Here is a 25397-nt window from a genome sequence, read left to right as displayed (position 1 = left end):
TGCAAACAGGAGGGTAAAACAAAACAATAGCTCACGAGCGCGGCAAACAGGGTGTTCAACCATAACCATAGATCACGAACGCGGCGAACAGGTTTGTAAAACATAACCATAGATAACGAACGCGGCGAACAGGTGTGTCAAACACAACCATAGATCCCTAACGCGGTCACCAGGTGTGTCAAACATAACCATAGATCACAATTGTGGCCGACAGAGGGGTCAAATAAAACTTGATCACGAACGCGGTCAACAGGTGGTTCAAATAGAATCATATATCTTGAATGCGGCCGACGCAAACAGGTCGGTTAAACCGAACCATAGGTCACGAACGCGGCCAATAAATGGGTCAAGCAGAAACGTAGAACACTATCGCAATCAAAAGATGGGTAAAACAAAGTCATCTATAAAGAATGCTGCAAACAGGTGAGTCAAACATAACAATAGATCACACATGCGCTAAGTGTTTGGGTCAAACAAAACCATCGATTACAAATGCGGTCAACAGGTGGGTCAAACAGAACAATTTGAAATGCAACATTCCATTTCTGTCGCATTCGCTCTATGTAACAGTTGCATTGCTGTAAGACACTCGCTTTACATTCCGAATGTCGCTTCCTCGATCACTGGTGACCTATGTAATCGTTGATGTATTGCGCATGACACTTTTACCGAGGTGGAGTATGCGTGGCACAAAATGACTGGAACAGGAATTATTCTTATTTCGCACTAATCAATACCCATATAAAACATCTTCATCTTCAACACTTACCTTTTCTATCCGCATATACCGAGGTTCATGTTCAATTTATCCTGGTTTTCATTTTCAATATCTGGATGCTCATGTTCGACATCCCGATGTTTATGTTTAGCATATGCAGGTGTTCATGTCTTACATTATCCCGTTGTTCATGTTAAACACTAAGCTAGCCAATCGGGAGACTAAATAAATAAAGTAAATTTTCAGACTGTCTAAATAAGGTCCATTTTCAGATTATCTGAAGAAGGTCATTTTCTCTCTTATCAAGGCCGTCGATCGAAAACGTTCGAATATTTTCACCATATGCTAATTTCAGATTAAAAACATCCGACAAACAGTTGAAGTACCGTAATAAACGATTATATTTATATTCTTTATGTAATCCTACGATATTTGCCCGGATAATGACTAGAATGGTGGTAGTATTTAGAACTACGGTATGTATATTGAACAATTGAACCATTAAGATTTTTTGCAGAACAAAGAGAACCATGAAGCTTTGTGTCGCCACCGTTCACTGGTTCATAAAAGTGGCATATCTAAACTCGCACAATATACGTTGAGAGGTCACAATAAACTATTTTTAGAACGATCTCATTAATAAAAAGTCTAAGAGCAATTTTATTTTCAATGCTATGATTAATACAATAACATTATTTTCCTATGTGGAATTAAAGAATTGCAAAATTCTGTAAGTTTTCAAGACCACTTTGTTACTTAAATAACACACTTTGCCGTCGTAAGAAAATACATAGTCGTTATTACATATCGTCAGTATACACGAACATTCGAACAAATGAAACTGCGAGTATTGAAATACCGAATGTGGTATTAGGCGCCATGCCCTAATATACATTTAAGCGTCATTTTGTGTAGAAAGATGATATACATTTGCGTCCGTTTCCGCGTTCTTGTAAAGTTTGGCTTGTCATAGAAAATAATCCAAAATCGTCCTCAGATAGCGGCGAACTAAAGAAGTTCGATATTTGATCAAAGACACAAATGCAAGTTTTTTTTAAAACGTGTTCCTTTTATTTTTGCCATATTCTTAAATGATACTGACCATTAAAACACTGAATAAAAACTATTTCAGAATTGTACAATCAGTGGACGAAATCACCAGCCGAATAGAATTCCCGCCCCTCATTGATCAGAATAATAAGTCGGCATCGTTTGTGGAAGACTACGTTGCAAGCGAAGTGTGGTTGCAAAGAGGAGATGGGCGTGTGGTGATTGGTATCAGTGTCGAGATAGACAGCGACAAAAAGATCAAACCTTATTCACTAACATCATTAGTCGAGGAATCAAAAGTGCAATTTAATAAGACAGATGCTGCAATCTTTCTTACAGAAAATCTGTTAAAAGGTAAGTGTGTCTGCATGTGCTTATGTGTGCGCGAGCGCGAGGGTGTGTTTATTGTCCAAATGGTTTTGTTGCTTCTACATGCTGTCAATACACAACCGATATGTAGACGGTTTGATAAAAGAGGAAAATTGTTCGCGATATAAATTCTAGTACGAAGGCCATGTTTCTTTTCTGTATTTTGTTCTTCTTATGTCGGTAGTAGATTGGTGGCATATCTATTAGCTAGCCGCTTTCAATATCATATTATACTGTTTGTGTCAAATCATGAGTCATTATTAAGAATCTTTGTTATTATTTTGTCTTAATGAATTACCACTACAACTAGCAGAAGGCTAAAACTCGTTAACCTTTTACAAATACAGTACTTTCCAAAAAATGTTTGTGTTATTCAATATGAACGTAATCCTAAAATGTTTGGAAACAATACATATATATATATATAAGATCCTGCACTCGCTATCTTTTGTAAATATTGTTAAACTCTTGTTTGAAGGTGATCTTACAAAGCTGGCGTTCCACGTGTACAGCAGGACGTATCTGTTCTCGGACATCAGTAACAGGTATGTCGTCCAGAGCAGCGTTGTCGCTGCCAGACTTGCTAGGAGAAACAGAGAGGTCCGGGATCTGGGAAACGAGTTCGTCACGGCGGTTTTCCATGTATCCGAGGTAGGTGGAAATCAACCCATTTGGGCAATAAGCTATGTGTTCGATATATTCGAGGTAGGTAGGCATCTAGATAATGAGTAATCTCCTCTGTGTTTAATAGTACTAAGGTAAGTAAAGAATTAAAGCAATAGGTTAACATCTAAGCAATTAGTTCATCAGTTATTTGTTCCAAATATCCGATGTAGATTGTAAGCTAGGCAATGAGTTCTTCAACATTGTGTGCATTATTACCAAGGTTGGTATGTATCTATGGTGAAATTTCGAAAAACTGCCATTGGGAATAATGGCAATTATGTGTTTTGTACCGTTTTTATCGCGTTTCTCCAATTAGAATGATATTGTACAATTGGCCTGGACATGACTTTATGTGTGTTTTGTGGGCATTGGTGTAGTTAAAATAACACATATTACATATTTATTGTTTTAAAATGTTCTTGGTAACTGTATTTATCATTGAATCCTAACATCCTTCTTGTTCTTTCTCCAGACACACGTCAACTTGGTGTGCGCTTACTGGGATTACAACACCAACAGTGCTGCCGGTGGTTGGAGGACCGACGGATGTAATCTCACACGTCTCGACGATGGCGCGGATGTCATTGTCTGCAAATGCAATCATCTGACTAACTTCGCAGTTATTGTTGTTAGTAAAGGGATATTTGTTATCTTAGCATCTATTAAAATGTGTATAACTTTGAGAATATGTATGAGTACGAGTGCGTATTTATTTTATTTATATGTTTATTTTTGCCATTAGCATTTGCCTTCGACCCGGTCTTGCAATAATGAACTCTTTACTATCTTCTGGCGGATTCTGGAATGGATCTAATATGATCACACTTTGAAATAAAAAGTTATACATCGCGGCGGCCCGAATATACATGCCGTTTCCTTTTTGTGGTTAGCTGGACTTTTATACATTAAAAAAAATTGTTTTTTCATAATTTCATCTACGTTTCCAGGATCTCAAAGCTAACAGTGAGCTGTCTCAGACTGAAAAAATCGTCCTTGGCATCATGACAAAAGTTGGTCTCATTCTCTCCATAATTGGACTCGGGCTGACGATTTTGAATTTCCTGATATTTAGGTAAGTGCGTATCATGATCGAAAAAAATATCGTATGATCACGATATTTTTTCGTGAATTTGTATTGAGAGTCATTAGATCTGAATGCATTTATATTTACTGTATAATATGTATGCACCTTAACGATGGTAAGCTATCATACTTTTTTCTCTGTCTAATAAGCTTTATAGTAAATTTGTTTGCAGTATTCTTGGAGTTGTAGAATTTCATTCGGAAAATTAAGAGTTTAATTGCCTTTATTACCGAACAAAACATTCGACAGAAATAAGAAAATTGATTACGTTATAGTCTTTACAACAAAATAATATCAAGTTATTTACATATCGGATAGTTTCTTAGTAGCATAAGAATGGCACTCTACAAATCCTTACTTGTTTACGTCTTTATTATCAATCTTTTTAATCATCATTTTGATAAGAAAATACTCACTAGCAGTGTCATACTTCTAATATAAATCATTAAATAAATATTTAGATAGGAATAATTAACACAATAATTAATATAGTGGTATTTACCTTATTATACCACGTGACAGTTTTATATAAATTTATATACAATTTAAAGAAAAAGAGAATTCTACTAAGGTTAGTGTCGAGAGAAGTTAATTTACCGATGCTAAGAGAGCCTACCATGAACCTTTGCGAGTTTTCGTGCAAAAACATTATACTTATCTGTTGTTGACACTTACGTAGTATTCTATTTGTTCTGTAATTTGTTTTTAAAAGTGTATGAGTTTTTAAAATAACAAAAACTTTACAAATGAAATAAATTAAAAGAAAAAAACACGATTATAATCAATTGACTTCCCGCTTATAAATAATATGACATCATAGTCCTGTGCGTCACCTTTATCTCGGCAATACTGAAATAAAGATAAGTTTATTCGTCGATTTGGAGTGATGTTTACAAAAGACCTCATGTACTGCAGACATCTCCGCAATGGACGTGGTCAACGGGTGCTTGTTAACCTCAGCGTCTCCATGCTGTGTTCCGATATTTTGTTTTTAGTCGGAATTGATCGGACATCATCATATGGCGGCTGCATTACCGTAGCGGTATGTTCACTTTATGTAAAATAGTCTTCAAATTATTTTAATACACTAATGTATTTTAGATAGAATCGTAAAACATACCTAATTCCGGACATAACATTTAATAAGTTGCTTTGATGCGGGACAAAAAAGCTGACTTGAACACAAATGTATAGCGCCCAAACTATTTATCACAATAAAGTCGAGTCATACGCTTGTTATTAATGTTTTTTACCTTTAACAATTTGCAAATTCAAGAAAATACATAAATCTAGGATAATTTTTCTCTCTATCGGGATAATATTTGTGTTCCTGTGTATTTTACTTTCTGAGAACATTCGAAGACACAATTCCATTCGAGAGCAGGCAAACTATACAAATAACGTAAAAATTAAACTTTTGATCAAATCCTAGTAGCAAAATCGTTATATAATATGGAATTGTTAAGTTTTTTTAAATAGGCAAATGACCACACTCTGAAATTTTATGCGAACGACAACATATTGCGGCCATAAATGGAGCAATATTTTAATCACAACGGTCTTCCATGTGTGTGGTTATACATCTGAATCCGATGATCTGTTTATAATTTCCGTAATACGTGATAGCAAACCGTGTACACTATGCATAACTCTTAATGTTTATTTGTCCATTTGAGCGTTAGCCTAAATTGTTCAACCGATATATTGTTGGTACAATCATGTATCACGTAAACAACATTGTTAAACTTACCTCTAAGCTTTACAATTGTGTTAGAAAAATAACATAGAGGTCATTTGCACGATCCGTGTCACAAGCAGCTATTTGACACTTATTCAAATAATAATTTCTAGGCTGTTTCGTTTATTGCACAATTTAACCAACGAACAAGAATGTTACACTTTTTTGTCAAATTTTCAAAGATCTGGACGGCAATTACTGCATTTCGGAAAAAATAATATGATTTTCTTCACAATGTGAATAGTCATGATATGTTAACTATGACTTTTAGTTTATAAAATTATACTCTTTTGTATTGATATAAAATATATGGTGTACCCAATTATATTAAACATTAAGAAAATCAATATACAAGCTCATTAACGCGTGGCAACACTTGATCTTCACTGTTATCTTTTCCTTTTGTACCGTGTGGGCGGCCAACTAGCTTACCCAATGCGTCTACGTTCTGAACGGGTCTCTCCAGCTGTCGTTAGGTTTGTCCATCTGCTTAGCATCTGTATTCAGGTCGCGGCGCCAGGTATTTCTAGGACGCCATCTCTTTTTTTCCACTAGGGGGTTCCAGGTGAAAACTTCATATTGAATGCAGGCCTGAGAAGGGTGTGGCCGAACCATCGCCTACGTCTATGAAGATTGTCTTCTTCAACGGGCTACTTCCTTGTTCTTCTCCATAATTCTTCGTTGGGAATATTTTCTTGCTAGCGGATCTTGACGACTTCCTGAGGTAGTTGTCGATAAAGACCTTATTTTCTGTAAAAGTGTGACAGTCATTCTCCAGGTTTCTGCTCTGTAGAGGTTATTGGCGTCACGATGGTATTGAATACCTTAATCATTGGCTAATGCCAATTGTTTTGGATCAAACCATGTTCATCAGCTCATGGAAGGCTGCTCGTACTTTACCGATGAGGGTTCTGACGTCTGCCTCCGTACTTCCGTGGTTAAACAGAATATCGCCTAGAAAGGTCAATATGTCCACCTCCTACAGCGCGTGCCTCACCTTTGACTGTGGTTGGTGTGTTGTAGTTTGCGTTTGTTTTTAACACCTTATACTTCGTTATGTTAATGATTAGGCCCAGTATAGATGATTTGTCCCCTACCATGTTTGTCTTTTCCTGCACCTGTTGTTGTGTGTGGGCGAGAGAGCCAGATCGTCGGAAAGGTCGTTACCACATGTGCCAAATGGACTTTACGGCTTGTTCCAGAATGATTGCGGGATTGCGATCTGATCCGTGCAAGATATTTCCTGTCGAAAGCCGGCTCGTTTGTAACAGAGATGCGGGTCTACTGCATCTTTCATTCGGTCAATCAGGATACGATTATACACCTTTCCTGGTATGGACAACAGCGCGATGCATCGGTAGTAAGAGTAGGAACTGACGTCGCCTTTGCTGGTGAGCAAGGAGAAGTAGCCACTCTGTGGAAACAAATTTATTCCCATATCCTGCTGAAGAGCGGGTAGAGAAGCACTTCGCTGGTCTGGGTTCGACGACAGCCTTAAGCAGGTCATGCAGTCTGCTGTACTTCAATTGCTTGATGGTGCTGCTCTTCCCTCGTGGGATATGGGAATTCGATTACCATATCGCATTTAGCTGGCAGAATCTCCGGTGGATTCGCAGGGGCTGGCCTGTTAAGTAGCTCATGGACGTGCTCAATACACTCTGTCCTTCATCATCTGTTATCGCTCATACATGTTTGCCTCTCTGGCAAACTTCATGCTAATTCTTGGTGATGTGAGTTCACGTCCTTAGTTCTGTTCTGATCGACTTCCTCTTTCACCTTTGTTGCAAGCGTCTCTTGGCAGTGCCGCTTGTCTGCTCTTATACGTTGCTTTACAATCCTATTTGCGTCGGTGAACTCTTGTTGAGCTTTTTAAGCTCGTGTTCTGCTGTTGTTGACACAAGCCTTATTCGCTCGCATGTCTTCGAATTTATTAAGCGTGTCTGCTTAAATCGACAGTATTTCTTTTCACTTAAGGTCACTGCTACTTTCACTGTCTCCCAATTCTGCTTTATCATTTCCTCTTGAAACAGTTCCTCTAGGACCTTATACTTGTTGGAGCGAGTGACATTGAAATCTTCTTGCTTCCATGTGTCTTTCGGAATAGCGTTGTTGTAATGCTGACGTTTGCTGGGCCTACAGGGCCAACTCTTCTTGAGCTTCAGTCTCAATCAGGCGACAAGGAGATGATAATCTGAAGCCACGTCTGTACATCCTGCAGAGAGCTTCATAACTTCCTCACGATGCATATGTGGTCGATCTGGTTCTCCGTTGACCTGCCTGGTGATATCCAAGTTGTCTTCTCTAAAAACCTTTTTCCGAATACCAGGTTACTTGTAGTGCACATCTCAGAATATCCTTCCGTTGTTGTTCCTCTCGCCTAACCCTTGCTTCTTCATTATCCCCCTATATCCTCGGATGTTACTACCGATCTTGGCGTTGAAGTCACCGATTAGAATGATGTTTCTCTTTGGTCTGTATTGAATGACGGTTGAAAGTATGTTGCAAAAGTAATCCTTCTCAACCGTCGTCCGTCGGGGTGTAGCTCTTGATGATGTCAACGTTGATCATCTTTTTCTTTGAATGGAAAGAGGCCGTCATTATCCGTGGTCCATGCGCCTCTCGCCCAACGACTTCGAAAGCATCAGGGCCTATCCATGGGTGTTAAGTGTATCTTTATTCGTGCTTCAATAACAACAGTAACTCACAGCAAGTCAGTCGCTTCTGCCATGAACCAGTCAATCATGATTCACTGATTCCTAGGATGGTGAGGTTGAACGTCCTTATTGCTGTGGCCACTTGTGCGCCCTTCCCGTTCTCGTACACTTTATCGTACTTAAACAAAAAGTTAATCGAAGCAAACAAACGCTGACAAGTATTTTCAATGAATGTTAGTTGAATACGATCAAATGCGGAAAATGTGATTTAGTTTTATAATTTGTATATCCTTTCGACAGTTTTTACATCACGTACAAATAAACAGTTAAATAAAAACTATGTTCGGAACATACTATTCAGACACAAAACGTTACTCTTTTTGGCTAAAATTAACCACATACGATTTTCTAAATAAATGTATTGGTGTTCAGATTTGTCCTATTATAAACTATATTATAGCAGGAGTATCCCTCCATGTGTTGTTGATTTCATGCTGGTGTGGCATCTTGTTTTCTAGATTCTTGACCAAATAACATATTAAAGATATTCCGATGGGAATGCTTAACCACCATATGAATTTTTATTGGATTATATATTATATGAGTGCATGTATATTATGATTTATTGCTTATGTATTGATTGAATGTGTTGTCGTTCGCATACAATTTGATGGTGACATTGTCGGCATATTTTTAGCTCATCTATTTTTTGAAGAAAAAAATATGAGCTATTGTCATCACCTTGGCGTCGGCATCGGCGTCTGCGTCGGCGTCTGCGTCGGCATCTACGTCGGAGTCGGCGTCCGGTTAAGTTTTGCGTTTAGGTTTACTTTTCTAATAAATTATCAATGCTTTTGCATTAAAACTTGGTACACTTACTTACTATCATGAGTTGACGGGGCAGGAAAAGTAACATAACTCTGGTGTGCATTTTGACAGAATTATCTGCCCTTTTAATACTTAAAAAATGAAAAATTTTGTTAAGTTTTGTGTTAAGGTCGATTTTATTCCTTAAGTATCAAAGCTATTGCTGTCATACTTGCAACACTTACTATCATAAGGGGACTGTGCAGGCAAAGTTATGTAACTCTGACTGGCATTTTGGCAGAATTATGTGCCCTTTTTATATTTGGAAAATTAAAAATTTGGTTAAGTTTTGTGTTTAGGTCCACTTTATTCCTCAAGTATCAACGATATTGCTTTAATACTTGCACCACTAAGTAACTATCATAAGGGAACTGTGCAGGCAGAGTTATGTAACTCATACTAGAATTTTGAAGGAATAATAGGCCCCTTATACTGAAAAATTGAAAATTTGGTTAAGTTTTGTGTTTTGGTCCCCTTTACCCCTAAAGCATCATAGATATTGCTTTCATACTTGGAACACTCGCAAACTATCATAAGGGGACAGTTAAGGACAAGTTGCATAACTCTGGTTGTCATTATAACGTAATTATGGCCCTTTTTTGACTTAGTAACTTTGAATATATGGCTTAATTTTGTTTTTAGATCCACTTTACTTCTTAAGTATCAAGGCTATTGCTTTTCAAACTTCAAACCTTTTAATGACCTCTTAAGTTCAAATTATTAAAGTTTGCTAAAATTGCCATAGCTTCTTTATTTATGATTATATTTGATTGATTCTTTGAAAAAAAACACCTGTTACATGACAGACCACAATAGATTCCACCCAAACCATCCCCCACGCCCCCCCCCCAAAAAAAAATAAAAAAAAAATAAGCTCGTCTAATAATATGAACACCATACCCTAACACTTTACACCCCCCGACTCCCTCCCCCCCCCAAAAAAAAATATTATTTTTTTTAATTATGGCTAAAAAACACAAATATTTATTTCTATTTTTTTATTTTTGAAATACCGTCCACCCATTCCACCCAAGAATCTCCCCCCACATTTTTTTTGCATTTTTGGAAGATAATGTAATAAATGACTACGCCCCCACACTATACACCCCGCTCCACAAAACCCTCCCTTGTTTGTGATTGAAATTGAGAGAGGTCCCTTCACCGTTAAAAAAAAATGAAAAAAAAATGAGCGGTCTGCGCCTGCAAGGCGGTGCTCTTGTTAAACATTCTAGTTAAAACTGTTTGGATAATCATTGTTATCATTTTGCACTTCCTGATGCTTTCTGATCACCAGTGTTGTCTTTTAATTTTAAATTGCATATTGTGAAAAATATCCTTAAATTCATCTTGAATGGGCGTAGTTCTGTCATTAGTGTCGTTGTCGTTTGCATGTGTGGTCACGTGTGATTGTGTGCAAATCCATTGTGGTTGACAAGTATTGATAAGTCACACTATCTTTATGGTCCTAAGGCATGATCGAGAATGATTGCAAATTCAAAAGATCGATGTAATCCGAAACGTTTAGAGAAACAAATATATGATAACCCAATACAATTTCAATTTGATTCCTTTAACATGTTTGATTTCGCCATTTGAGTTTAATTGAACGAAGTTACTAAAAATATCATTACCAAGCTATTTAAACCAATCATAATTTGATTCAGTGATCTCCAGACGAGTTTTGGAAATATTTTGTTCTCTAAAATATTACATTAACCATTTTCTTGCCAGGTATTGCTGCACTATTTTATCCTGGTCTCATTTATGTGGATGTTAGTGGAAGGAGTCCTACAGTACCTCCGATTCGTAAAGATCCTTGGGACCTATATTCCCAATTTCATGATGAAGGCAATGATACCAGCATGGGGTAAGCACGATCATAACCTTAATTAATAAATAAAAGTATATTGGCTGATACTTATGAACTTCTACACATAACAAAAACTACTTTGTTTCAGTGGTCACATATTGTTAGTGACTTTAAAATGGACTATAAAAAACATGTTCACTCATTTTGCGTCAGTAGCTGTCGAGCTGTCATACCTTAGTGTATGCCCTGATGTTGATTAACACCCAGAATTGTGGTAGGATTCAGGTATACTTCTCATCGCATTCTTTTCAGGCATTCCACTCATTCCGGTTACCGTCATTCTGGCTGTTGATTATGATATGTATTATGGAGCAAAAGGCTAGTAAGTAACTCGTTTTTTAATGAACTCGAAATGTGCTAATGAAAGGATTACCAGCTATTGTGTATTCTTTTCAAGCTCAAATCACTAACTTACATTGATTATGATAACAACGTGTTCTTTTGTTGTATCTTGTGTACACTGTAAACATACATACATGCAATATTTTACAAATGCTTCTTATGATATTCCTTTGCATACATATTGGAAAAATGAAACGCTAGATACATGACTAAACGATTAAAGTATTTCACCATCCGCTTGTCTTTTTTAAGGCATGTGGCAAATTATCTCTTACAGAAAGTCTTAGGAATGTAACACATTTGACGTTTTTTCCGTCCGTTCGGACGTGCGAACAATAGTGTATAACAGTAAACAGTAAGTAAGTAAGTTTATTGTAAACAAAGGCCTCCGGCCAATAATACATCATGTTTACAAAATATATATATACAGATAATACAGAGAGTTGTCCCTACCTATATATATATATATATATATATATATACAATATAATTGAATGGAGAAAACAAAACAAAAAAACAAATAAGAACAAACATACTATAAGTATTACGTTCCATATGAAGAACGTATTAAATGGTAAACATAAAAGGCTATTTTTTCAAAAACAAACTCATTTTCATTTCTTAACAGTTCAAAGAAATTTGAAACAGTTTGCCTGCCATGATACCAATTATACAAATAGATTTGCCTAATTTCAGCATATTTAGAGCATTCAAAAAATACATGATATTCATCCTCTGTCTTTACAGATTCATTTACTAATTGACAATGTGCACATATTCTAAGATTTCTTGGTATTCCTAATTGTCTACCTAATTCTATTTGAAACCTTTGGCTTGAACAACGATATCTCGCTAACGCCTGTCTGCAATGAAATGGCATTGTTATGTCTAAATATCGTTCCGTGTTTAATAAACTTTGAAATTGTCTGTGAGATCGCATCTTGAAGAGTCATTTATATTTTCGTGCCAGGTTTGAGTTGTACAATCAGGAAGGCGTTGTTTAAAACGTAGCATGAATAAATCAATATCACCAACATCCTGTGAGAGCCAAATAAAGCCGAACCCATATTTAAAAAGAAGCTCCTTTACATCAGTAGCCCAATTTCGCCTTCCAATATCATCTAATGACTTTAACATTTTATAACAGTTTTTGGATATCTTCTGTCAGGCATCTGGTGATGTTTACACCAGTATTTTATACATTTTGAGTGATAAATGACGTACATTGGTAACCGACCACATTCTCCTAAAGCTTCACAGTTATTGACCGTAGTTTTTACGCTCAGAAAGTACTTGCAAGCTTCAATTTGTGCACGCTCTATTGAATCACTATATGTAAATCCCCATATTTCTGATCCGAATGTGAGTATGGGTGTTACCATGGCATCAAATAATTTAAAGAACTCTGTACAGCAGAAATATCCGAACGGAATTTGGTATTCTTTAATGGCAAATAATGCTTTTCGCCCCTGAGCGGCCATTTTAGTTTTTGCAGCCGACCAGCATAACTTTGGGGTATAAAGGATGCCCATATATTTATAGACGGATTATTATTATTATTATTATTATTATTATTATTTATTAAACAATTTTTGAAATACCATTTTTCTTAGTGACGTAATAGACCCCCATTTCTAAATACCATAACCTCAGTTTTTTTAAGATTTAAATGAAAGCTTGTTAAGGTACAAAATTCTGCAAAAGCATTTATCTGCAACCGAAGATTTACAGCAGTATCTGCACAATTTGCAATATCATCAGCACAAAGTATACAAAATATGTCAGGGATGTCGTTTGTTACAAATATTCCAGTATCGCACTTTTGTCGAATAAATGAACACAGATCATTTATATATTAAATAAAAATAATCGGCGAGCACAAGTCGCCCTGTCTAGTGCCGATATTACAAGTAAAAGGGCTCAAAATAGCACCGGGGCTCGTGCGTACATAACTTTTAAGTTTAGAATACATTGAGGTCAATACTTTAAGTGCATTGCCCTGGATTCCTTTACGCATAAAGCATGTGAACAGTTTATGACGCACCAATGAATCGAACGCCTTTAAAAAAATCCACATATAACACATAGAATCTACCCCCAGGCTTAGAAATATATTTTTGCACCAAGCTTTGTAAAATAAACATATTATCGGTAACCGAATATCCTGCTCTAAAACCAGCTTGCGCCTCATCAATTAAATCTAATTCATTTGCAAACCTGGTTAATCTATTATTAATGATGCCTGCAAATATCTTGTACATAACGTCAACTAAAGATATACCTCGATAATTTGAAGGATCACTTCGCGCATCGGATTTTTATAAAGATACGATAAAACTTTCACTCCAAACATCAGGAAAGCTGTCGGAAGATATAATCTTATTGAAAAGTACATTTCAAATAGGAGTTATAACGTATTTAGTATTTATGTAAAATTCCACCCCGATCCCGTCTTTACCTTGAGATTTTCCACGTTTAAGCTTACTGATACTTGTTTTTATTTTGTCTTCTGTAATAGGCGAATTAATATATAATCGGCCTGGTGGTTATTATACGCATTTGCATGTACATCAAAATTTAGTAGTGGGTTTTCTGATTCTTTAAATAGCAAAGATTTAAAGTATTTAACCCACTCATTGGGATTGATAGGTGCATGAGTTGTTGCTGAAAACCTATTTTTTAATAACCGACCAAACATACTGCGGATCTTTACGGGAGTCAATTAAAACTTTACGTTTTTTATTTTGGCATAGAATTTTTTTTGCATGACATAAGTTTTAGAAAGACCGACGTGCATTTTTGTACCGTGTGTCAGTAACACTCTAGATCTTGCGATAACTTAACAAGCACGTAAACTAGATTTATTCAACTCGAAATGTTAATAAAGAGCCAAATGGAGAAAATGCTCAATTTTCAGATTGTTTCTCATACAAAAATTGTAATTTCTCAAGTTACATAATACTTAAGATATACAATCTGGATACTGCCATATCTCAATTAGTACTTATTTAACGAAACTCAGTTTGTGGATTGATGGGTTTATATGGATTATGCACCTTATTTCAGTTATTTTTTCATTGGCAAAAATGGGAATAATATGGAATAGAAATAAGTAGAACACAAATCAGATTATGCAATAACCTAAACGTACTTAAGCTGGATTGACAAAACTCGGTTTGTGAAAAGATATATGTGCAATACGTTCGTTATGTTCGTGTATTTTTTGTCAGTCAAACATGTTTGTTGCTATGGTAACATCAATAATTTAAAACTAAAATCTGAATCCTGCGCCACTTCAAAAACTAATTATGCAAAATAAATGAAAATTGGAGTACGCTTTGAGGACCATATGGGGAATTACGTTATTTTAGTAACTTCGTTGGGAAATTGATACATAAACGTTTTTGAACGAGGTTTAAGAAATTGTGTCGATGAACAAGCTCTTTTACAAAAAAATGAAATCACTATGTTTTTGTTCATGAAATACACGACAAGGCAATTATTTAGATATTTGAGAATATTTGCTTATGTTAGTATTCTTATTATATTTCGGTACTGTTTCAGTTGTTGGTTGTCTCGAACCCCAATGATATATGGGTTCATTATACCAGTAGCGGTCATCATTCTTTGTAACATCGTAGTCTTTACAATGGTGATGTTTAACCTATTTTGTCGGAAGAAGAAAAGTATGGTGTCTAACCAGTCCGAAATAAAGATGGCCTTTCTGCATTTCCAGGCAGCCGTGTCAATTGTTTTCATTTTAGGTAAGTGTCATTTGTCTTAGTATTCTATATCTAAATACTTTATTTCCTTCATTTTAATGTTTTAAATCTCATCTTATTGTTGGTTATATATATGAAAGTAAGGGTGAATCCTCTGCAATTGCGTCGACATAGATGTCACTGCCCGTGGACGGAGTCCGTTTGCATAGTGGACATGGTCCGTTGGCATAGTGGATACAGCACATTGTCATAGTGGACATGGTCCGCTGGCATAGTGGATACATTACGTTGTCAAAGTGAACATAGTCTGTTGGTATAGTGGATACAACACGTTGTTTAAGTGGAAATGGTCCGTTGGCAAAGTGGATACAGCACGTTGTCATAGTGGTCATGGTCCGTTGGCATAGTGGATACAGCATGTTGTCATAGTGAACATGGTCCGTTGGCATAGTGGATACAGCACGTTGTCATAGTGAACTTGGTCCGTTGGTAAAGTGGATACAGCATGTTGCCATAGTGAACATGGTCCGTTGGCATAGTGTATACAGCACGTTGTTATAGTAACATGGTCCGTTGGCATAGTGGATACATCACGTTGTCATAGTGGTCATGGTCCGTTGGCATAGTGGATACAGCATGTTGTCATAGTGAACATGGTCCGTTGGCATAGTGGATACAGCACGTTGTCATAGTGGTCATGGTCCGTTGGCATAGTGGATACAGCACGTTGTCATAGTGAACATGGTCCGTTAGCATAGTGGAAAAGGTCCGTAAGCATAGCAAAGAGGGTTTGTTGGCATAGTGGACAGAGTCGATTGGCATTTTGGACAGGGTCCGTTGGCAAAGTGGACAGAGTCCGGTGACATATTGCACAAGGTCCGTTGGTATAGTGGACATGGTTCGTTGACATAGTATACAAAGTCCATTTGCATACTGGAGATCATCCGCTGGAATAGTGGACAAGCTTCGTTTGCATATTGGACATGGTCCGTTTTTATATTGGATATGGTTCGTTTACATATTTGACAACGTTCGGTGTCATAGTGGGAAGAGTCCGTTGGCTTAGTGGACAAGGACAGGTGGCAAAGTGGACACAGTCCGCTCATTTTCAACACCGCTGTTATTACTCTCCAAATCACCTCTTAAAGGAGCTATTAAACGATTTTCTTTATCGTCAAAATCTAATCATCCATAAAGAAGAGCTCATCAAGCTCATTTTAGACCTCATTTGTTTCTGCATTGTTTTTTTATAATGTGAAGTCATTTTACGTTACCGACCTGATGTGAAAAGCAACTAAATATGACTTTACTTAACCCATTAAATCCGAGTACTATGCACGCGGTGAGATAAAAAAAAATGGGTCGCCCGATCAACACGCGATCTTTAAGTGCGATAATAAGTTGATACAAGTGCATGTTAATTTATTCCAGGACTTAACTGGGTGTTCGGGTTCCTGACAGTGGACGATACCCGTATCGCCTTCCACTACCTGTTTGCCGTCTTCAACGCCTTCCAGGGAATGTTTGTGTTTCTTCTTTTCACCGCCAGGGAGAAACAGGTACAGTGGTTGTATTGTTATTTTAAGGAACGTGTGTATGGATTTTCGCATGTTAAACAATGCCATTTAATGTGTTTACTTATAAGATTGTTAAATAGCATATATACATATTAAGAACAAAGTTATTTTGGCGAATCTATGATTAAGTTCCTTTCACGTATTTGTTTCAAATATTTCCGAGGCATTTCGTTGACTATTTTAGTAGTATTGTATTAATTGTCAAATATGTATATAAACAACATTTGTGAAACAAAAAGATGCAAACGTATAATTTTTTTAGACGGATATCAGAAAAAAATATTACAACAATCAGACATTTGTGGTTTGGATAAGTCTAAACTTGATAAATAGAAATAGAACAACTTTTAAGTCTTGCCTTATGCAAAATTTGTTGTTAACTTTTTTGGGAGCGACCGTGTTTAGCCATGATGAGTTGAAGGATGCTTAATGTTAGGCTTACCGTCTGAACCAAAACGTAAAATCGGAATGTCGCTACGTAAACAAAATTATATTTATGTTAATATACGGATTATCAAATTCGGATTGTATATCAAGTGTATCTATTATTCAGAATGTGCAACATTTATATTTAATTACGTTTGTGCAATGAACCATCAACGGAAACAAAAACAACGAACAACACAGAATTATTTGAGATCCTTTACATACCTCTCACTCAAATTACAAAATCATTATTTCATCATTACAGATAAGGGACACTTGGCGGAGGTTATGCTGCGGCAGGTCGAAGTACAAGTCGACCACCTCGGGCTCGGAGTTTACCACGCGTAAGTACATCAGTGACGAAAGCAACAGCAATCCGCACAGCATGTCTGACAAGGAAGTTGATATGTCTGGGGTCTAATAGAGACACGCTCACCGGTGTATTCGACAAAGCGGTCGCTTGAAAAAAAACGCTGTTAATAAATTGTTTATTAATTAGTGTTTATTTGCCATAAAGGATTCTATGAGCGAGAGTATTCTTTTTTTTTTATAAAAGGTTAATGTGTTTCAATTTTTGTTCAAATATATGAAGTCTATCATTGTTAAGGGACATTTGTTTTTCAATTTGAATCTTCAGTTTTAAATAATTGAAAAAAAAGTTTATTGTGGGAATTTGTTTTTTGTATTCCATGTTGAATATTAACTATTTCATTAATATGATTTTGTAATTCACAGCGTTATTAACCTCTTGTATTTTGAAGGCATTTACTCCTAAACTGATCTCAAAAAGAGATAGTTTTACATTTAATTGTTGTTTCTCTAGAAAGGTTGTCAATTGATTCCATAGAGATTGAATATCATTACACTCCCATAAAAGATATTCTATTTTTTTAAATATGTTCACTACACATATCACAAAGATTTGTTTTGGATAGGTTGCACTTAACAAGATGTTTGTTTGTAGCTGTGATTCTCTGGATGTATTTATATTGGAAATTGTTCAGTGTGCTATCAGTAGTTGATTTATATGGCATGATAAATATGTGTTTCCAATTAAATTATTTTTTTCCAAGTAGGTTTTGTCTTTAGTTTGAGCTTTAGAAATTTCGGTAGAGGTTTTAATTTGAAGTGTGTAAAATAGTTTGTTCCTTTTCTTTTGTTTTGCAATTATGTTTTCTAAGAATGTTTTTGAGTACATATTGTGTGATTTGTATTGATTACAGCTTTAATATGTATGTGTATACTTTTGATTAAGGTGTAGTACATCAGAACCGTTGTTTATAGAAAAACGTTTTATTGTTAGTAGTTATGTCTTTATTGTTCCATAGAAGGATTTTAGTGTATAATTCCTATAATATCACTTAAAAAGAGTTGGGGTAAACATTTTAAGCATGCAAAAATAAGATAAACAACAAACATTTGAAACAAAGTAATTCAGCAAAATAAATTAAGATGGGATGTTTTCCCTTCTCAATAAGCATTGGTCTCCGCTAACAGCCTAAACATAAAATAGTTGTTGACCGCAAGTAACTTCCATCGCGGTCTCGTTTATATTTCCATAATTATCCCGTATATCACCTTTCACAAATACTTGCTTTTAAACGAGAAAACAGCGTTCTTCCTTTGGCAAAATTCAGGGCAATTGCAATATTGCGAAATGTACAAAGGATAGTCATTATTATTGCGCGTTTTGAAAAAGTAATTCACTGTGTGTTATATTTTAAATCATACCTTAATATATTTCAATTGATAAATGTATGTGTAGTTTTCATGTACATATAATTTTAATGAATGTCAATTCAGCCTGATTTCCGAACGAATTATTTCGATCAATAAAACCAAGTCGAACAGTTATACAAACACGTTGTTGTTGCTATACAATATTGAACAATATGAAACATGTAACATATTGGAAAAATATTCCAGTAGGATTTTCATATCACTTTAAAAGCAGTTCGTTTCACAAAAAGTAAGCATTATATGTGCATTTACAGAATTGTCGCAATATTTTAGGAAAGACTTCTGAAGAACAGGCCAAGTAGAAACCAAAGTAATGCACACAAATTGTTAAAAATGTAGAAGTCTAGTGCAAAGGGTGCCGGATGTTGCAGTCACCATTTCAAAATTACTCATAACACGCATTGGCGTAATTTGGATCAAACCCCATCATCAATTTGCGTTTTAAAAACTACAACTGGCAATTATGTCATTTTACGATGTATATCATGTTATAGTTTTACTATCATCAAATATCGATTTGCATTAACTTCTAGGTCGTGTGATAAACAGCAACCAATCGGTTTCGGAGATGTTTAAGTTATTGGTAAAAAGCTTCGAAGGGAAGCGACGAACGGCGAGTTACCAGAAAACTTTCGCTTGAATTGTTTTCCTTCATTTAGCTGACCAAGTACAGCGCGTGATATTATGGAGGCAATTTTAATTCTAAATGACGAATGTTAAATTTAAGAATTTTCGTTTATTAATTGAATATTATCGTGTTGCCTTTTCGATTCTTTTATAGTCTAAAAGTGTGCTTACTGGAAATGTTCTTATACGCACGTTGAATATAGTTGGCTTACTTACTTTGGACAAGTAAACAAACATGTAAACATTTCAAAATCAAATTTAGGATTTGAAGAAATACCATACACATATCCTGGGTCACATTCTACAGACTTCATATTTCATTTAAATGCTAATTAGTGGAACAATCTAGCCGCCAGTGATGTTTATTATCTGGTTTGTATTCTCTCTCCTGAGCATGTTGCCGTGTGTCATAAAAATGATTTTTTAATAACTGTATACGCACTCTGTGGTTTTCTTAAAAAGCGTTCAATGCTTGAAACACACACGATGTACAAAAAACTAAAATAGTTATAGTCAAAAATACAAAAAACAGCAGAATTTTCAATATTTTATTATCAAATAAATGTTTTCACAAATGGATACGATTACAAAATATATTAATTAATGTTTAGAGATTAATAAGTGTTAGTTCTTGGAGAATACAATAATTATTAATTACTTAGTGACGTACTAATGTTGTTGTAGTTTATTGCATCCCTTTATATCTGCCAAATGTGTCGCAAGCCTCTTGCTTTTTTCTTACTTGAAACAAATAAAAGAAACCAATGTTTCCCCTGTTGCTGAGTGTTCATACAATTGTTTTTAACTTAAAAAAAGAATGTTTTTCCATGGTTTAACTCCAAAAGCTAATATATATTCTCAATTAAGATCATAAAATGCCTTAAATATATATTAATACATTAGGGTTTCTTCTTTCGCACGGGGCTCAGCTGACTGCCAAATTATGTCTGTGATTTGTTTATTAAAACCACTAACCATTTAGGCCGGTCAAAATGTTATAGATGTTATTTTAAAATCAAGAGTATATTTAATCCAGGCGATACACATTATACATATAAGTAATGATTTGCAGAACACACTTCCATGGTATATCTGGGGAAGTGTTGTATTGTAAGGAGACTTAGCACAAATCTATAGTTTCAGCTCGTTTACGAAAACACATCTGCGTTTTTATTGTGTGTGACCGTTTGGTGCTGAGCGGATCAAAGCGACCCATGCCAATTGGCGGGACCAGTTGCAGCTCAAAATTGTGTTTTAAATCTTTGTCATATATTTATTGAAATCAAACATGGCGTGAAAGTGTTGATTTTTAACGCAATGACTAAGCAGCAATTTTGACAAATAGCACTGGAATAGACTGTTGTAAAAGTAACTAATACCGCAAGAATAATTGAAAGAATAAAAAAAAGGAATGATGTTTGTATTCACTCGCAAAAGCGCTAGTGAAAATATTGTTTTATAACGTTAAATATCCAGAAAGCACAGAAATATAATTTATATATTCGTAATGAGTCTTAAAAACTTAAATTATTACCGGCTTGAGGCGAGACTTCGTCTAGCTTAAGATGAAATGCGTCAAGTACCCGCTGTGACAGGTTGATAAATTCAACTTGATAAGGCTCAAGTTTTATTGTAAGTGTGGGTGTTCAAATAACTTGTCAACAAGAAGAAGTAGCAAATAAATCACGTTACATATACTGAAGTATGTTAAGTATATTTACATTCATTTTTTATGTTTGGTCAAACAATTGCCTTAACATAGTTATCCAATCAAACACTGTTTGTATAGTAATTGATTTTTCTTCCGTGTGTTAGGTTTATAAATCATTGTAATGAACAAACATTTAAATTTACAATGTATAATGAAATCCGGTACAATTGGTCATAAAAGCAAAACAAGAATTACGGCATTAATTTTAGCTTAATAAATAAACATCAAACATGTTTTTGTTTTTATTATTACAGTTCTTCTTACTAACCTCGAACGGCGTGATACTGGGTCAGTAAGTTTATATAAGGGAGAGCGTAGCTCTAACTCTATATAAATGTACTACCCCCAAGGAACGTATCAAATGTATCTTTCAGAGTGTTTTTCAGCATGAGAGTAATAAATAATGTGTATAATTACTTGTGTAATACAGTTAATGAATATGCGTTTACGTCGCACTTAAAGTCGATAGTATATATTCGGCAAATATATATAGGATATTTGTTCATGTCAGCCACGAGTGAAACTATTATTTTTCTATGATCACGAGTGAAATAACAAACGATCTTACATTGACATGAACACATGTTATGTTTCTTTTATGCCCCCTTTTCAAGAAAATAATTAACAGCTGTATCACTTTCGCCGAAAATTAACTCTTTCTCCCGTGGCATGCCTCAATACATTTCAATACACAAAATAACCTCAGTAGTGTTTGCATCCTCCTCCACCGAACGTCATTATTTTAGCGAAATTCACCAATATAACTCTTTTACAATGTAAATAAACGGTAAAAAAGCATAAAATAAAAAGAAAATGTGTTTGATTCGGTGGAATATCGATTTTAATTCACTCGTGATCATAGAAAATATATGACAATCTAAAAATAGAAAAAGTAGTTCCGAAAATATAATTTCACCGACGAAAATAGCAATTTGTTTATTTCCACTGCTGTTATTTCACTGCAAAAATGTCATATTTTATCATTAGGTATAACAGAAAGCAGAATAATTTGTTTTTGACCATAATACACATAAGAAAAAAACAAGACGTTTTATATTTAAATTATCCACATTTCTCCGTATTTTGCAAAATTAATTATAGATACTATACTAATCATCTAAAGTAAGAGCATGTATAAAAATGTATTGTCTTCGTTGTTGTATAATAGACTAATGCCTGAAGTCCTATGATCAGTATACTCTACTTATTAATGAGACTTTCAGTTAATAACTTTATAATATAATGATGCGTATTTCAGTGACAATAGGATAACACAAACTGAATTGATTTAATAATAAACATATTTTTCCGCAAGTTGCACCTTTATAAATACTTCGCACAAGTTGGTTCATATGTTAATATTATTTTAACAATAACTAGACTTTAAACAATTAAAATGGATTAAATAATATGTTAGATTTTATTTACTAACTTGCTAGTTTCATCTTTATCAGTTTTCAGCAGAAGCATTTCTTGTATACGAGAGATGGTTTCGGCTTACAAGCCGGTTCCCTTTCTTTTTGTCGTGATTAAACAATACAATAATTTGAATCCGTATAAGTTAAAAAATTATTTCTTTATTTTCTCATTTCAGTAAAAACATAAACGGACGCAAAGTCAAAGAGTATGTAAACGGAAGTAAATCTGTCTTCAGTGGTATGTGTTGGTGTAGTCAATATTTCACTTGGCCGACTGTTTACTGAGTTGATACAGTGGATATATAACGTTTATAAACAAAACAGTATAACATTTGCATCCTAAAATGTCGCATCGCATCGGCCTAGCTCACTGTGACTTATGGTTGGTAGAATATCGCACTGGTTAAAGTTTTCTGCGTTAAGCCTGATTTTTTTCATATTTACTGGCGCTGTCCATACGGTATTGGGTTAACAAACTAACTAGAAATTCGTCTTTATATACTTTAAAGTATGTAAATGAAGGAAAATCAACAATAATTCAAATGCCCGAAAACTTGACAAAGCACTGACTGATCCGCACATGTACTTCTAGAACACAATAAATCACGTTGAATCTTGTATCAAACCTTGTGTTTTAAAGTTGGTTCACTCGCTATATAAGGCGTGTGCTGGCTGCTCTCGAAGTCAAAGTTGGCATCTGTATTTAAAAATCTCATCATGTTAAGTTAACGGAGACAAAAAAGAAGTCAAGCATGTCATTCTGTTTGAGAGATACGTGGATGATTTGGATAATAGCACTTCTTACCTGTGTGACACACATTGTTGCTAGTAAGTTTACAATACGTATATTACGTATTAATCGCGTTTTCATATTATAGCATTTTTACATTATACCATTCGTGTAAAGATATACAAACCGATTAAAACAATCAGATAAAATAAGTGAATAATTTTAATACAACACACCTACTCGCTATAATTGGAGCAAACGCAATTGATGTGTGTGTGCGCGTTGTTTATAATAACCCTTACGAAAATTAACGCCCTGTGGCAAATAGTGGCGGCTAAGTTGCCGCAATGTTAGTTGCCACTACATAGCGGCAAGGTAATTTTTCGTATACAAATGAGCTTTCTGGCTACTAGTTGCGGCTAGGTTGCCGCTACTGGTTCTGGCTATGTTGCCGCTACTAGGTCTGGCTCTGCTCTGGCTACTAACTCTGGCAACGTTGCCGCTACTAGTTGCGTCAATGTTGCCGCTACTAGTTGCGTCTATGTTGCCGCTACTAGTTGCGGCTATGTTGCCGTTTCTAGTTGCGGCTACGTTGCCGCTACTAGTTCTAGCTCTGCTCTCACACATTTTATTAAAGAAAAACATTCTGCCATTATTTGAAGACATTATTTACATATTAAAAATATGTGATAATCATAAATAAATAACTATTATATAGATGTAGCTTAATAACTGTTAGTTAAGGACAATCACAAAATATAAAAAAACTCGTGACCTATTAAAGTCAAATTATATTTTACAGGTTCAAGTATTAAACATATAATAGTTCACATGTTCAATATCAGGACACAGTTCAATACAATACCAACTGTGTTTATATTAATTATTTTGTTTAAGCCCTAAAGTCTCACAAGTCCTGAGTCATTTTTGTGTGTGCATATTTTCAGTGATATCAATTATTTTGTAACGATTTAAACTTGAAATTTATTTATTTCAGATTTAGGCAAATTAATTTATACTTAAAATGTAACATTATATTATGAAATTCATTTCAAACATACACAATTTTAATGTAGCAAGAATTTGAAGGAACTATACGAAATTCAAAAAATGTGCGTAAGTCTACGAATTGCTTGAGTAGCTTAGTAAAACGGTACCCTGGTCATTGTTTACATTTGCAGACAATGTACACGACAGCCAAACTACAATTATTACAACTTCCATACATTTTTTACATATTGCATATATTACCTGATTATCCCAGATAATTATTTAATCTACCACTTTAATATGTAAACACAAATTCAGGCCGAGAATGATCGAACATTTTGTTGAAGAAATGAATAAACACAACCGGTCGCCATTTGTCGGAAGTGTTAAAGCGCGAAACGATCGTAAGCTTATAAGAATTCGCTCCCATGAAAGAGCGCGGACCATTGAGAGAGCATGTTAATGGCGTATAATTCGCAGACAATGTTATGGCCACCTTCTGGCTACTAAAGGTGCATTATCACGTTTTGGTATATTGACAAAAGAAAAAAACTTTAACATAGCCATTATATGCATCTTTTAAAAAAAACTGAAAATTGTCAAGCATTGCAATGCGAAACGATTGAATAATTTGGAGAGTTCTGTTGTTGCAGTTATATTTTGTGGAACTACGAGGATTGCTTATATACATGTAAAGTATTAAACACATCCTTCATTATATGAGCACGGATGGCCGAGAGGTCTAAGTGGTAGATTTTTACTCCAGGACTCCAGGGGTCAGTGGTTGGAGCCCTGTTGAGGGTTACTTTTTGTTTTACTGAAGCTTTTAATATCAAATGTTTACATTTATCAATATAAAGCTTTTAATGACAAACTTCAATACATGCCAAAAGCTGTGGAAAGGCCCCTTAAGAGCCACTAGTGGCTACTATAAGCCTTTTGTGGTTTCAAGATTAATATTAAAGTATTGGTTGTGACTACCTTCTGGCTCATAATTCTGGCTAGCAGCCACTAATAGCCATAAGATTGCCACAAGGTAGCCGCTAGCCGCTACTATTGGCTACTTTCTGGCTAGTAGTTGTGGCTGCAAAAAAATGG

General features: G+C 35.2%; 1 protein-coding gene across 3 annotated transcripts in view; it reads left to right on the top strand.

Moving 5' to 3' along the window:
* The window catches only part of LOC127842390 (uncharacterized), a 48900-nt gene extending 28687 nt beyond the window's left edge, over nucleotides 1-20213 (top strand). Inside the window, exons 18-27 of one of the 3 annotated variants that reach the window (XM_052371873.1) lie at nucleotides 1851-2122; nucleotides 2616-2788; nucleotides 3276-3431; nucleotides 3751-3875; nucleotides 4803-4929; nucleotides 10878-11013; nucleotides 11269-11338; nucleotides 14923-15122; nucleotides 16512-16639; nucleotides 17349-20213. In XM_052371873.1, coding sequence (XP_052227833.1) covers nucleotides 1851-2122; nucleotides 2616-2788; nucleotides 3276-3431; nucleotides 3751-3875; nucleotides 4803-4929; nucleotides 10878-11013; nucleotides 11269-11338; nucleotides 14923-15122; nucleotides 16512-16639; nucleotides 17349-17504 — 1543 coding nt within the window. In that variant the 3' untranslated portion in view covers nucleotides 17505-20213. Of the gene's footprint in view, nucleotides 1-1850; nucleotides 2123-2615; nucleotides 2789-3275; nucleotides 3432-3750; nucleotides 3876-4802; nucleotides 4930-10877; nucleotides 11014-11268; nucleotides 11339-11635; nucleotides 11714-14922; nucleotides 15123-16511; nucleotides 16640-17348 lie in introns of those variants that run through there. The other 2 variants (XR_008031593.1, XM_052371875.1) reach the window with 2 other exon arrangements.
* The last annotated feature ends 5184 nt before the right edge of the window (nucleotides 20214-25397 follow it).

The sequence above is a fragment of the Dreissena polymorpha genome, chromosome 8 (assembly GCF_020536995.1).
Source record: "Dreissena polymorpha isolate Duluth1 chromosome 8, UMN_Dpol_1.0, whole genome shotgun sequence".
Classification (NCBI taxonomy): domain Eukaryota; kingdom Metazoa; phylum Mollusca; class Bivalvia; order Myida; family Dreissenidae; genus Dreissena; species Dreissena polymorpha.
This window is presented reverse-complemented; position numbering and strand designations above follow the sequence as displayed.